Source organism: Otolemur garnettii, unplaced genomic scaffold, assembly GCF_000181295.1.
Source record: "Otolemur garnettii isolate 467f Iridium unplaced genomic scaffold, OtoGar3 scaffold00173, whole genome shotgun sequence".
Classification (NCBI taxonomy): domain Eukaryota; kingdom Metazoa; phylum Chordata; class Mammalia; order Primates; family Galagidae; genus Otolemur; species Otolemur garnettii.
In genome coordinates, this window is record NW_003852568.1 from 1386398 (window position 1) to 1402456 (window position 16059).

At 39.5% G+C, this 16059-nt stretch overlaps 1 protein-coding gene across 1 annotated transcript in view; it reads right to left on the minus strand.

Annotated features, from left to right (window-relative positions):
• UGGT1 (UDP-glucose glycoprotein glucosyltransferase 1) overlaps positions 1–16059 on the minus strand; it is a 114460-nt gene that overhangs the window by 32077 nt on the left and 66324 nt on the right. The window contains exons 17-26 of the mRNA XM_003800346.3: positions 15374–15538; positions 11764–11884; positions 8705–8803; positions 7919–7942; positions 7323–7417; positions 5367–5573; positions 4471–4602; positions 3814–3944; positions 1902–1997; positions 552–654 (exon numbers count right to left, since the gene is read on the minus strand). Coding sequence (XP_003800394.1) covers positions 552–654; positions 1902–1997; positions 3814–3944; positions 4471–4602; positions 5367–5573; positions 7323–7417; positions 7919–7942; positions 8705–8803; positions 11764–11884; positions 15374–15538 — 1173 coding nt within the window. The remainder of the gene's footprint in view (positions 1–551; positions 655–1901; positions 1998–3813; positions 3945–4470; positions 4603–5366; positions 5574–7322; positions 7418–7918; positions 7943–8704; positions 8804–11763; positions 11885–15373; positions 15539–16059) is intronic.

Here is a 16059-nt window from a genome sequence, read left to right on the forward strand (position 1 = left end):
AAAAAAAAAAAAAAAAATTGTCAACAAATTATACCTATCTTAAAGACATGGCCATGACAAAAATCCATGGTATCTATAAAAAAGGGAAATGAAAAAGAATGCTTTTACCCCTTTGCCATTATAAATTAAAATACAGCACAGATCAACTTAACTCAAAAACGTTTTGCTCTAGGCTGGGTTGCGGTTGCTCTTGCCTGTAATCCTAGCACTCTTAAGAGGCTGAGGATACGACTGTGCCACTGCACTCCAGTTTGGGTAAAAAAGCAAGTCTCCATCTCTAAGAAAAAAAGATGTTTCCCTCTAAATGAGGATCCTGATCGTTTTTAAAATTACATTGAGGGAACCAAACAAACTGGCACCAACGTCCTACAGTTAAAATGCTATAATCAGAGCCATTATCAATTGTTATGAAGGCCACCCTGCCCAGGATGGCCTCTTACACTGCCCACTGCCCTGGAAGATGACCAAGGGGAAGTGAAGCTCTAAGTGCACCACAGAGATGTGACTCCTTCAGACAAAGGTGCTGTGAGCTGCCTCGGCAGCTGTCCTACCAAGAGCAATGGGGCAAGCCTCTGTGCTTCTCTGGTGACAGGGTCAACGACGGCTACCACATCGAAGTACGTCTCCCCTTCCTTCGGCCTCAGTTTAACTGCACTACAAAGATGAAAGGGACAAAAGATAAACATGGAACAAAGAGGAAACAAGGTAAAGTTGTAGCTTTTTTCCAATATAATCTATCAGCTTTCTTAGCATTTCAAAAAAACTTGAGATACAGAACAACCAAGCTACAATGTTGGCTAACTATGTGATTATACCTGTACCAAAGATTGGAAAACCCTGATAACTCAGGCTCACCGGAAATGGATGCAAAGACTTGTGTAAAGTGGGGAAAATCACCTTGAAATTGTGTTCAACCAAAAACTGCTAAAAGCTACTCATGTTAGTTTCTGATAGTTATTTTATTATACCAATTTTTATCTTGTGGCAAGAAGAATATGAGCAGAGAAGGAATAAATTAATTTTTAAAAAAGAATAAAATAAACTTAAGAACATTCCAGAAAACCCACAAAAAAGAAGAAAAGGAAAAATAAACCTTAAAATCTCACTATTCCAAGACTGGGCTTGGTGGCTCACAGCTATAATCCTAGCACTCTGGGACACTGACGTTGAGTGGATTGCCTGAGCTCAGGAATTACAGACCAGCCAGAGCCAGAGTGAGACCCCATCTCTAAAAACAGCTGGGGAATGTGGCAGGCACTTGTAGTCCCAGCTACTTGGGAGGCTGAGGAAAGAGAATTGCTTAAGCCCAGGAGTTTGAGGTTGCTGTGAGCTATGACGTCTTGGCATTCTACTGAGGTGACCAAGTAAGAGTCTGTCTCAAAACCAAAAACAAAAACTCACTACCTCAGCCCAATCACTTAGCTGCATCTCTATGTACTCCTTTTTAAGTGCCTGTATAAAAATTTTTCTATGTTTGAAACTTCTCAAGAGAAAAAACTGAAGAAAAGGCAAAAGCTTCCTCATAATGCTAAACTTATTTTTGTTTTATCAAAAGTTTTTAATAAAAAAATGAGTAAGATAAGTGCTTTCATAATCTTTGTTTATTCATGAATATACAAAAATGACAACTGTTCTGTTCCATGAAATGCTATCTGTGTTCTACTAAAAGGATGCACTCAAATTATTTCAGATTTTAGAAATGTCAACTGTCATGCAATGGAGATCCGTATAAAAATTTTATATATGAATACAAATATATATATGAAAAATGCATATCAAACATGTATTCCATTCCTATAAGAACTTATATACAAACATTATGTGGAAAAATAAAGCAGCTAAGGTAAAGGCAAAGAGTTTAATGTTAAAGAATATGAACAAAGTCAACATTAATTCTATACCTGTGTCTGTCTTCAAAAAACTGGTACTCGATTCTTGCATCTCCTTTTGGTTGGGCTGACAGGAGAGCGTCCACCTTCATGACCAAGTCACTTGCCCTAGAAGACGGGGTTAGCGAAATCTTAGCGTCTCTTTACCCACAGGTTTTCTAATTATTGACAAACATATCAGCCCAAATACTGAATGTGACAAAATGGTTTGAAGGCGGCAAGAACTCTGTTGTGACAGGCATGAGAGAGAACACTGATAGAGTCTGTAAGTCATTAGTTACAACCATGGAGAAGTCGCTCCCTTTTCCACATGTGAAATGGAAACAGCTCCTATTTTGCAGGACTCTTGTAAATATTGTGCTTGTTAAACTTATCAAGGAAAGGGAAAGAAAAAAGAAAAGAAAACAAAGAAAAAATGTATCTCTTCCCATGCTGCACAAGACTTAGCAAAGGGACCATTTTGACAGCTATTAAGTCAAAACTTCACTAAAATACACATTTTGAACTCTGCGTATAAAAAAAAAAGAATGAGACTCAGCACTTGTAGTTCCCCTGGGTAGGGCACCAACCACATACATGGAGGCTGGTGGGTTCGAACCCAGCCCAGGCCTGCCAAACAACGACAACTGTAACCAAAAAATAGACAGGCATTGTGGCAGGCACCTGTAGTCCTAGCTACTTGGGAGGCTGAGGCAAGAGAATCGCTTAAGCCCAAGAGTTTGAAGTTGCTGTGAGCTGTGACGCCATCGCACTCTACCGAGGGCAACATATTGAGACTATGTCTTTAAAAAAAAAAAAAGGAAGGGAAAAAAACAGAACTTTAAAACTTTATATCCTCCAAATATACATCAAAGTACACTTCTCCAGGCAGAAAATTAAGATTCCTATAACTCAACAACAAAAAACACTAAGCAACCCGATTAAAAATGGACAAAAGATTTGAACATTTCCCAAGACATATAAATGGCCAATCTGCACATAAAAAGATGCTTGCCAATGCTAATCATTAAAGAAATGCAAATCCCAGTTTGATGGAAGTATTTCAGATTGCGTGTGAAAACCCCACACTGTACCCCAGAAGTGCATTAATGTACATAGTTACCATTCAATAAAAAAAAAAAAAAGAAAGAAATGCAAATCAAACCACACAGATAAACCACTTCAAATGGATGAGGATGGCTATTACTTAAAACAAACAAATAAAAAACAGAAAAGAACAAGTGTGGCAAGGATATACAAAAATCAGAACCCTTTGCACTGTTGGTGGGAATATAAAATGGTACATTCATTGTGGAAAAAAGTATAGCAGTTCTTAAAAAATTAAACACAGAAATATATCCTCCAACCATACATTCATTTGCTATTTAATGCAGAAACTAAGTAAATATGACAAAGGGCCCCAGTTAAACAACAGGCATATGGTCCACTCAAACAATTTATTGTCTTCCATTTAGAGATATAACACACTAACATGTAACATGTACTAGCTCATAACACTGAAAAAATTAAAATTAAAAACCAATATTACCAACTCATCCTTGATGATGCAAGAGAAACAACTCAGCATTCTGTGCTGATAATTAAAAGACATTTAATCTGCCTTTCCTTTCCTGAATAAAATAAAACTCGGTGATAACCAGGTAATAAATAAGCTAGCTTCTCTACTTCTGCATATATTTGAAATTTTCCAGAAATCAAAAGTTTAAAAGAAAAAAAAGGAGAAAACTCAGTTCTTTAAATATCAGCCTATAAACTAACTTAGCTTGTTTCAACAGAAATACAAATTAAAAGAGCATATTATATTTTAAAGCTGGAAATAAAACTCCTTCGAACAGGTAGTTTGACAACATATAATCCTAACTTTGACCAATTACTATAATCCCTGCTGCGTGAGCTAATTAATTTCTTCTATGGCAAAACTTACACATCTTCTTCTACCCGAAGCTGCTGAATGTGTGATTTTATTTTCTGTCCTGAAGTTTTTAAGATGATGTTTTCTAGGAGGTGGAAATCATCTTGATTAAAGAGCTCACCGTCCTCCAATGGACCGATGATCTGTGGAGAAGAGACGCACAGGCGGTCAGAGCAGCGCGTGGTTCAGAGTGTCAGCAGTCAGCAGCTGCTTTACAGTCACACGCTCACCAGGCACAGGGATGCTGTCCATAAAATCAAGGTAAAAATAAAACGCGAGCCCCCAGACAGCTCACAGTTACTTGTCTACTTAATAACTTCTCAGGGACATAGAGTATGTACTTGTATACTTCACCTTATTTTTACAGTAAGCAGATGCTGAAGTCAAGTCAAGTAGCAAGGTAGTTTTCATTGATTCCTACTGAATAAAAATAACACAGCCTACTTGCTGTGTTAGGTTCTGAGAGCCACCGCACTCGGAACGCCTCCCACAGACAGACAGCAGGAGGGCTCCACACAGGAACGTTCATGTCAAAAAGCATACTTTCCTTGGAAATAAAGTGTCAGAAACATCCTCAGCACTTTGTAAGCCCTACTCTAGGTGAAGAGTTTACAAGCTTCAGAAGAGAAGGCTGCAAAGACCTAATGTGAAGTCAAGCACAATCCTCACCCTTCCATTGCTGATCACGGCCCTCTGACCCTTCTTCAGCTTCAGAACATCCCTGCAGTACACGGCATGAGACAAAATGAAATCCATTTTGGAAGACTCAAAGACCTCTTTAAAAAGACTGAAATCCATGCCCTAGGAAAGTAACCATTATCAAGAAAAAGTGACTGTTATAAAGCAAACCATACAAATGAATAATCACAGTGAATAAGCCTTAAGATGCTCTTTCAGTGGACGGTGTAACTAATTTTCATAATTAACATCATGCTATTTGAAGTCTTTATTCTCCCTCTATCTCCCCCTCTCCAGTTATAAAATTACTGTTATTTCTTTTCTCTATTTTTTTCAAGTTATTTGTAAAACTGGCAGACTTTTCTTCATGATACTCTTTCTCTGCATTTTTAAATCTTCCTAATGTCCAGTGACAACATTTCTGCGAACTGAAACTTCAGACACTGTGTCCTCATCATTTTATAAATAATTTTAAAAGTATGAAACTCTGTCAAAAAAAACAAGTACCATTATATAAATGAGTAAACCCAGGCTTATTTTGGAAATACATCAAGAACACAAGTTTCTAACTCATAAGTATCTCAAATTTGATTTTTTGCTCTATAAACATATTGAATATTGTCTGTCTTTAAAAAACGATATGAAACAAATGGCTTTGTACTTAAAATACGCATTTACTATGTACACCTTGAAACCTAGGTAAGTCTAGGGAGTGTGAAAGAATTATTCCTTGGAAAGATTCTTCCAAATCAAAATTTAAAAAGGTCCTATGACACTTGAAATTAAAACAACTAATCCTGATCATGAGTGGGACACGCTGGCACATGGAACTGACCCTCTGTGGCAATGATGTAACAAGGCAGCCCATGAAACGGGCAGAGTCTTACCCCGACCGAGAATTCTGCAATGTTGGCTCCCGCGGCCAGGGCCTCTGCAGCCTCCTCCTTGGCCATTTTGGTGATGAAATTCTTAGCATAGTTAGAGGTCTGCGTTTGGAGAGCTGCCCAGATGGCTCTGGCGATCTGAGTGTTTTCATAGCTTATCTCTTCGCTAGGATTATTGATAATGCTTATTCTAACATTGTTACTGGATTTCTATTTGCAAAATGGAAAATAAGAGTTAGATGGCAGACGCTTCGAATTTAAACAGCAGCATTAACACTTCTCATGTTCCAGAAATAGCAAATCATCTTTCTTAAAAGTCATCAGTTGTTCTCTGTATTCAGATAAAATTCATGCTATCATCAAGCATTCAGACCGCTACAGGAACCGGCCCCCAGCCTACCTTTCCTACTTCCTTCTTACTACCCCTGTAACTACGGCACACAACACAGACCACCAGAATCCTGTCTTTGCTCAGAATCCTTCATATTCTCCTCACACACATCATGCCTCGCGGTGGCATGCTAACCCCAACTACACTCCATCTGTACTTCCTTAAGTTCAACCATTCTTCACTGCTGCTCAAACCCCTCTTCATTCACATGGCCCTCCCAGATTCCTGGTAAAAACAAATCCCTTCTTGGGTGAACAGATAAGAATCCATGTGAAATCCATGTCTGGACCCATAAAGCAAAGAAAGAGTTTATATCAAAAACATAAGCAGTAGAAATTTACATGCTATGTGTATCAAAAGAGATGTACAAGAATCTTCACAGCAAAATTCTTCATAATAGCCACAAATTAAAACAACTCAATTATCCTTCAAATAGATTAAAAAGACTCTGCAGTACAATCATATGATGTAATACTATACAATGAAAAGTAACTAAATACCATTAATTGTAACATCATGGATATATTTCACAGAAAAAAATGCAAATGAGTATGTATGAATAAGTAACGTTAAAAAAAAAAAAAGACAGGCAAAGCCATTGTTTGATATTAGAAGAGGAAAGAGGCTGGGGGGTTAGTGACTGGGCACAAGCAGCGGAGGACTTTCTGGAATTTGATAAATCTCTATTTTTTTGACCTGGATGGTGGTTACATGGGTGTGTTCACTTTGTGTCACTGTATATCCCTATGATTTGTGTACTTCTTGTGAACCTATATTGTACTTCAATTAAAATACTTATTTTAAAAATTCAACTCTCCTTTCTATTCTCCCACTCTACTGCCACCTGAGTCTTTATCTGGGAGCCTAAAGTGCCTTTCACGTATACCTACCGCCCTTCACTAGCACAGCCCTGATCTAACTTTGAATTCACAATGGCATATCATCCACTCACTTGGACGAGAGTAAAATTGAAATCACTTGAATGTTTTCTCCTTTCAGTAAGCCTTCCCGTGCTTAGGGTGCAGCGGGGACAAAAGGGGGGCTGTGAAGTTTGGATGGAACTGCACATTGAAAGAGCTCAAGATTTCGCCTCAATCACTCGCCATTGCCATTCACTCACTTCTTACTATTTACGTGCAGCGTATATTTCAGACACCCGTGGATGTCTTCCTCTGCACACCTGGATCTCCCTCTGTGACGGGCACACTACTGCCCCTGCATGCCACCGCCCCCACATCTGGACCTCTCAGTGTGAAGACCCTCCCACACCACACACAGCATGATCACTGCAGAGCCTCTGCAGCAAGAAGGGGAATGGTCACGCAGGAAAAACTGGCCTGTGGCGAGGATCACATTATTTTCTCTAATGCCCAAAATAAAGTCAGGGTATTGTAGTCTTTGATCTCTTTTCTTACAAGCTGGCAGCTCTCCAAGGATACAGCTCTCCTTTCCCTCAAGCACTGAGAAGTGGGACTCTCAACCCCCCCAAACAATCGCATCAGCACAGAGATGCCCAAGGCAACAACTGCAGCCTCAAACAAAAATATGGAATGAAGTCAGACACTTGCCTGATGTTTGATAGCATCATACAATAACTGCCGTCCAGAAGGTCTATCAAAATCCCCAACAATCCAAAAAGTTACTGGCCTGATAAAAGAATCATCTATAGAAAAACAAAAACAACAAATTGAGTTGAAAGAAAAAAGCACATTCTGTGTTCTAACACTGTTATAAAACCAAATAATTTCTGAAAACCATGCATAAAATAAGAAAATGATGAGTTTAACAAAGATACAAAGCAAAAGAAGTGAAACTTCTCTACCAAAATGAAAGCGGAGGAGCTTTCAAAGGAAATTAGTTACAGCTAGAAACATGCACTGATTAATTCTAGTCTATGTATCGGTTAGCGCCATGAAATGAAAAAGAACCTTTGAACGTGTGGGTAACAAATTATAGTCTTTAATCATATTAATTTGTAACTTTCTGAAATACAATTCTTAATAAACATTTATACAAAATTTAATAACATTAGTGTAGCCTACTGTTACCCTCAGGTTCCAGAAACACCACAATAAAGGATAAATAAATTCTGAATTACGAATGTCTCTGACACCACATAAAAGAATTAAGAAAAGGAATAGGATATTCTCAAGTTTTAGGTTACCATAGATTTCCTTGGAGGACATTCCTGAACAAAGATAAAGGGAAAAGAGTAGAAAAAAAGAAAATGTCATTTCTGTAAGAAATGTCCATTATGAGTCAAAAGTTAAACAATGACTACCATCATCTGTTCTTTCTAATGCTGAGTCCCATCAGTGTTACATGCTGCCGCAGCCCTCAGGGACCATCTCTTTGAGGAACCAAAAGGAGTAATTACCTGTACTTGGTATGTCTGGGGAACCAGAAGTCCTCTTTGGGAGAAGACCACCATGAGGGTAAAATGAGCTGCCTTAATGACAGCCAGTGCTTTTTAGAGTGGGTAATAAGTGTAACTAGAGGAAAAAAGAATCTTTCTGCCATTGAAAGGGCATCAATTTACACAATCTTGGGCTAACTAAATAACTCTATGTAAAAATCAGCTTTAAAAATTACACAAGGCTTTCTAGAACCCAGTCTACTTTATAAACCCTAAAATAAAATTAACCCTGCATCTCCAATGAAGAGGCAAATCAAACCAACTTTCAATCCATGAACCCGTATTTACATGATAAATATTTTTCCACTTTGAACCATGAAAGGTTTTTCCTTTTGACTTTAATACCTAATATAAAAAGAATACTAGAATTTTATATAGAGAATACAATTTTAAAATGGGTATTTCATAGACTTAAGATATTATAAGAAATGATTAAAAAATTATGGAATCTCTTTCTCCAACAGACATTAAGATGAATTATATTTGCCAATTTTCAGAAAAAGTTAAATCCAAGAAAAACCTCAAACACATTACCTTTCTTGGTCAGATAGTTCATGCTGTTGGCTATCGCAGCAGTCTTGCCTTGGGAATCCAAGACAGTAAATCTGGCATAATCATCCACAAAGAAGTTATCTATGAGAAAAAATGGAAACATGCTTACATCTAAGATGCTTCAATCCAATGCTAATATGCAACTGATAACTTAATTTGACCACAAGATCTATAAAAATGCATGAGTGAAGCACATTCTCATTTTTATTGAACATGGCTCCCCGCCCACTAATCAAACCGTAAAGACACAGAGTTAGTGACTAACATACATCCCCTCACACAGCTGTCACATGTGCACATGTCAGCTTAATTCTGAAATTCATCCTATCCCCATTCCTGTCCCTTCGCAATGGTAGAACAATCTCTTAAAAAGATTCCCTTAACTTCTCTCTCCCTTCCTTAGTCCATCCTCTAGAACAGCAGTTCTCAACCTGTGGGTCGCAACCCCTTTGGGGGGTCTCCTGCAAATCAGATATTTACATTACAATTCATAACAGTAGCAAAATTACAGTTATGAAGTAGTGACAAAAATAATTTTATGGTTGGGGGACACCACAACATGAGGAACTGTATTAAAGGGCCGTGGCTTTAGGAACCACTGCTCTAGAGTAAGCTCTTTCCTATCCTGTTCAGGGTGGAAGAGATGAAAGAGAAGAAGAAACACAAGAAAACTCTAATTTTTATTTTTCAAGTCTAACCCTAATAACTTTTTTGAACTTTAACAGAAACAAAAGATCATATTCATTCTTTTTAGATACGGATCTTCTCCAGTAAGTGCCTAAGGACAATGCCGGTTAATAAGTTAACCAGTTTCCCCTAGATTACTCTTCCTAAAGTCATTCTCTTGCTCTAAACTACATTAACTTCTTCCTAGCTAAAAAATAGTCCCCAGTCTAAGTATCATAAATCCTCTCTCTCTAGCAATCTCCCCAATCTTAAGCATGAGTCCACCCCAATATAAATGTCACTCTTCTCATCACTGCCAAGCCCAGTGTGTTACCCTTCTATTCATCTGTGCAACCAATGGCCTGTCTAGCCTTTCATTCAGCAATGTGTACTGAGTGTCGACTATCCCCCGTCAATATTCTACAGAAAGGAAAGCAACAGTAAATCAGTTAGACATGGTGCGTGACATCACATGGGGAAGAAGAGAGAGCACCATTGCTATAAAAATGAGTATCATGAAAGGTCTCATGGTAACCAAGGCCAAAGAGGCCTGGGTGATGGTGCGATCCCAGCAGGTCCGGGGCGCCAGCTCCTCCTCACTGACACCTGCTCTGGGCTCAGCCGACAGACGGCATCTCACCACTGTGGACTAGCAGCTCCTCACATGTCACTGCTACAAGCTGCAGTGGAAATGGAAATCCAGGAGCAGAACCACTGTTGTGCTCCTTATTTGTGTGTACTTCAAAGAACAACCCTGCAAGTTTAATTTAAAATGATGGAAACAACAAAAACTCAGGACAGAGTCATAATACTGCATGCCTTGTTCTACTGAAACTTCTGATAAGAAGCTAAAACCTACCTGTAAAGAAACAACTTAACGCACTTTCTGAGTAGTTTCTTTTTTAAACATAGGCCTATATTTACATGTTCCTCTTATATAAGCATGTTCCTCTGCCTAAAAAAAATTCAGTTTCAGGTAGATTAGAGATAGGGCCATAAAGCAACAACCATTACTAGACCCACATGTGCACATACTCAACTATAAAAACAATACAATCAACTTTGACTCTACTATTGTACACATCCTTCCTTCTCCAGTGAGATTTCAAGGCAAATATGACAGTTCCACCTTATTTCCAGGTATTTGCTGAAATGGCCTCAGCGGAAAGCACAAGGAACACAGTGTGCCTGGGCGTAACACATCTAGCTCTAGCTCTTAAAGACATTCTAGTGGTAAACACTCAAATGTCCAACAACTGAGGAACAGATACGTGTGTACTATCCAAACAATGGGCTTCAAAAAGGAACGAAATAGTGATATATACTACAACATGATGAACCTTAAACATGTGATAAAGCAAAGAACCCAGGCACAAAAGGCTCCCAATTACGTGGAATATGGACAACAGGCAAATCCACAAACCAGAGAGTAGATTAATGGTTTCCGGGAGACAGGAGAAGAGAGGAATGGAGAGTGACTGCTAACGGGCACAAGGGGTCTGTTGGGGTGATGACAATGTCCTAAAATTAGAAAGTGGTGATGACAGCACACCTTTGAAAATATACTAAAAGCCATTGAATCATATACTTTAAAATTGTTTGAATTTCCCACCAATAAAAAAAAGGTTGAATTTTATGGCATATACATAACTTGATAAAGCTGCAATTTTTAAAAAGGCATTCTTAGGTTCTTAGAATGAAGTTCAGTGAGATATACTGACATTACTGCTGATTGAGTATAGAATGAGGATAAAGAAAAGACAGCTGTGGCTTGGTGCCTGTGGCTGAAGCGGCTAAGGCGCCAGCCACATACTCCTAAGGTGGCAGGTTTGAATCCCCAGCCCGGGCCCGCCAAACAGCGATGGCTGCAACCAAAAAATAGCCGGGCGTTGTGGCAGGCGCCTGTGGTTCCAGCTACTTGGGAGGCTGAGGCAGGAAACTCGCTTGAGCTCAGAAGTTGGAGGTTGCTGTGAGCTGTGATGCCACAGCACTCTACCCAGGGGGATAGCTTGAGGCTCTGTCTCAAAACAAAAAGAAAAGAAAAGAAAAGACAGCTGTAAGGAAGACAGACTGTAAGGAAGCCAATGATCAATGATCCAGGTCTATTCTTAGTATCTGCTGCCTGTTAGGCAGCATTTAAATGGCATCAGACAGTTTTCAACGTTCATAGGTTTTACCGAGGAAGACTTACTCTTCCTTAGGAGAAAACTCTCGTGAATTTAGGAGCTCATATTATGAACTCAAGGTGCAACAAGTTTAAACAGAAAATTGTGTCATCATCTTAGGTGATCTTCTGAACACCACAATCTAATAAATGCAAAGATTCTGAAGCATAAAACAAAAAAGCACAAAGTTGTTCCTGAAATGCTCCTTACTACTTGCTGTTAAATCCAGGTACTCTCGCTCAGCTGTCAAAATCCTGGAATTGATTCGTGGAACAACATTTGGCTGATTCATAATATACTCTACCACATCTTGGTCATGGGACAGTTCGCCCTACAGGAAGAAAAGAAGGGAGGGGGACAGCATTAAGTGAATCTGATCAACAATGATTCATTAGGAAGTAAAAAATTATTAACTATAATAGCTTCTTATGTGTTGATAACAGGTAAAGGTGTAAGTCACCATGTTATAGGTCCCTGCCATTGCCAAGCATGGCTGACTGCTTTACAAACAGTATCTCTAACTCTGTCAATAAAGTCAGGCAGATGTTATTGACATTCATTTTAAAGAAAAGAAATCTGAGACAGAGGAAGGTTAAAGCAACTTACTCAAAAGTTACACAGTACGACATGACTAAGAAAAGCAAATTTGTGTTCCTTTGGTCTCTCCACCAACCACTATGTTTACCCAGAGATAAGCAAGTTCCATAAATTAGTTAAGAGTTAAAATAAGCAGAAATCCATCCTGAGATCCACTCCTAGTTAATTTCTTTCTAAAGGAAAAAGCCAAAGATCTTCTCTCAAGCAGTTAATATACTTGGTAATGAAAATCACTCCCAATATTTTTCAATCTCAGGCATCCAAGTGGCCCCGTATCTCCAGAACCTGAATTACCCTGGGGGAAGAAAAACTCATTACTCCTCCCTTTGGTACATCTCATATTATGGTTGTGTTTCTTGATGGGGATCCCAGAGCCAAGTATCAGTAACTGTGGAAATATGAAAGTTCGTCATACTTAAAATATTTAATATAAAAGCATATTTTTTAAAGTAATTTCAAGGGAAAGATGAATGCAACCCAGAGGCTAGTTGTGCTGCAATCCCAGCACTCTGGGAGGCTGAGGAGGGACGATCTCTTGAGGCCAGCAGTTTGAGACCAACCTGAGCAAAACAGCAAGATCCTATCCCTACAAAATACTGAACATATTAAAAGAAAATTAGCTAGGCATGGTGGCATGCTTCTGTAGTCCTAGCTAGCAGGATCACCTGAGCCTAAGAGTTTAAGGCTACAGTGATCTATGATCACACCACTGTACGCTAACCTAGGCAACAGATCAAGACCTTATCTCAAAAACAAAAGACAGTTTAGACACTATGGCTGATTGTTTAACACGTCAGATGACAGGCTAACATAAAGCTAGCCAAAAATGTAAAAGAAAAAGCTGGGAGATGAGAGTCCCTAAGGGCCTTAAGTTCTTATGTGTTCCCTGGAATCTAAAACACCACATGCATGATGCTCAGAGCCATGTGCAAATCCAAAAAAAACCCTACAGGGCCCTAAACTACTGCCTCTGACTCACCTGGAGGCTCTGTGAAATCAAGAACTGAAGGCTAAGGCTGAGTGCTGAAAGTAAACCACAGCACAACACCAAGACACTGGGAAAAACTAAAGACCTTTTGGATCCATGTGTTTAAGAAAATCTCTGCTTGTTCATTGGCTGACCAATAAGCTGAACAAGCAGAGACTTCTGAGGCCACAGGTGACAAAGAATATAAATTTTTAAAAATTTGTTCAGGAAAATCACTGAACAAGAAACAGCTGCAACAGAAACAAGCAGCCAAAGACCCCAGAGTCTGGTATGGTGAAAAAGTTGATTTTGAGAGATGTCACATATGATTTTAAATGTCCAATTAACAACAAAAATTGTAACACATGTAGAAAGAATCATGCACACCCAGGAAAAACAGCAGCCAATACACACAGTTCCTGAGAAAGCCTAAACACTGGATTTACTACACAAAGAAGTTAATTAAGCTAGTTTTATATTTAAAAAACTAAAAGAAGCTATCCAAAGTAAAGGAAGGTTTGAGACCTATGTTTCACCAAATAACATCAACAAAGTGAAAGAAACTAGAGAAAAGAACCGAATAAATAATCTGGAGTAAGAAAGAATAACTGAAATGAAATGTTCTCTAGAGGGGTCAAATTAGTTGACAGAAGAAAGAATCCATTAACTTGAAAACAAATCAACTGAGATTATCCGGTCTGAGAATCATAAAGAAAGAGACTGTGGGACCCACAGAGTATCCACACACGGATATGTTGGGGGCGAGACCCAAGCGTAAGAGGGACTTTATCTAACGAATGCAATCAGTGCAATAGAATTCTTTATACCCTCGATGAATCCCGAACAATCAAAAAAAAAAAATTACGTGCATATTTACGTAGGAGAAGAGAGAGGGAAAGAGACAGTAGGTAGTAACGGGACAGGCTGGCCTTTCCCCTGGTTCCTGGGAGGGAACCTCTAAATGACAGTAGTGTCTTTGTTATTCGTGGGGAGTCCCAGAGAGCACACCTAATAATTTATACCACAACATGATGTACGTGGGGCCATAGACAGTTTAGGCTAATGAGATGACTTAGGATGGGGCTGGACACACACACCAGAAAGATCAACCACGTGATTAGAGGGTTGGGGTTCTGGGCAGCATAACATCAATCTGTTGTCAGCCTACTCTCCTCAAAGGCTATTTAGTTGAAATGTCCAGAACAGGCAAATTCATAGAGACAGAAAGGAGGTTCATGGTTGCCAGTTGCTGGGGGTAGGGTAAAGTAGACAAAATGGGGAGTAACTGTTACTGGATATGGGGGTTTCCGAGGGGTAATGATAATGTTCCAAAATTAGAGGTGGTAGTTCTATAAGTCTTTGTATATAGTAAAAACCACTAAATCATACACTTTAAAAGCCCCAGTTTTGGCTCGGCACCTATAGCTCAACCGGCTAAGGCGCCAGCCATGTACACCTAAGGTGGCGGGTTCGAATCCCCAGCCCGGACCGCCAAACAACAATGACGGCTGCAACCAAAAAATAGCCGGGCGTTGTGGCGGGTGCCTGTGGTCCCAGCTACTTGGGAGGCAGAGGCAGGAGACTCGCTGGAGCCCAGGAGTTGGAGGTTGCTGTGAGCTGTAATGCCACGGCACTCTACCCAGGGGGACAGCTTGAGGCTCTGTCTCAAAAAAAAAAAAAAAAAAAAAAAGGCCCAGTTTTATGGTGTGTTAATTACATCTCAACAACTACATATATATATGAAAGTCTTTCAGAGAGAAAATTCTTAGAAATATAATGTTTCTTTCTTTTTTTTTGGAGACAGAGTCTTATTACGTCACCCTCAGTAGAGTGCTGTGGCGGCACAGCTCACAGCAACCAACCACAAACTCTTGGGCTTAAACAATTCTCTTGCCTTAGCCTCCTGATGGGACTACCAGCGCCTGCCACATTGCCTGGCTATTCTTTGATTGTAGTTGTCATTATTGTTTAGCTGGCCCAGCCCAGGTTAGAATAAATGCTTCTTAGAAGTGCTTATAATTTTAAAATAAACATTTAATCCTGAAAACAATAAAGTTTAGCTATTTCAATTGCAATATTGAGACATTTTATAAGACATTTTATTGAGACATAGCAAGACTTGCTAGGAGCCGGCAAACAAATTACTAGCTGCAGATAGAAAATAGTGATGCTTACAGAATTGCATTGCCTACTACAGAGGCTACAAAAACATAGCACACTGTTCTCTTTCAAAATCAGCCTTGAAATGCTACTCACCAAGTACACTGCTCTTTGGAAGAAGGTTGTGGTCTCCAGGATCTTGTGCATTGTGATGGTTTCCAACTCATCAGGATCTAGCTGTTCCTTTTCAAAGGGCATCCCATTGAACAGAACCACAGGCAAGGGGCCCACTCCAGTCTGCTCATAGTAGCCTCGTGCTTCCTAAAACAGACCACACAACAAGATGTTTTTGCCCTTCATATGACAAACAGAATAAAGTATATCCTCTTGACATGCCTGTTCTTTTTCTTTCTTATATACCTGTTCTAACAAGAAAAAGAAATCAAGAGAAATACGGTGAAGAAGAAATAACGAAAAATTTTTTTCTTTTTTCAAAGGAAGCCAGGTGAGGTGGCGTGCATCTAAAATCCTGGCTACTCTGGGGCTGAGATGGGAGGATCACTTGACTCCAGGAGTTCAAGGCTCAGTATATTATGATTGTGCCTGTGAATAGCTTTGTATTAAAGCCTGGGCAACACAGTAAAACTGTGACTCTTAAAAAAAAAAGTGAGAGGCTTGGCGCCTGTGGCTCAAGTGGCTAAGGCGCCAGCCACATACACCCAAGGTGGCGGGTTCGAATCCAGTCCAGGCCCGCCAAACAACAATGACGGCTGCAACCAAAAAATAGCCAGGCGTTGTGGTGGGCGCCTGTGGTCCCAGCTACTTGGGAGGCAGAGGCAGGA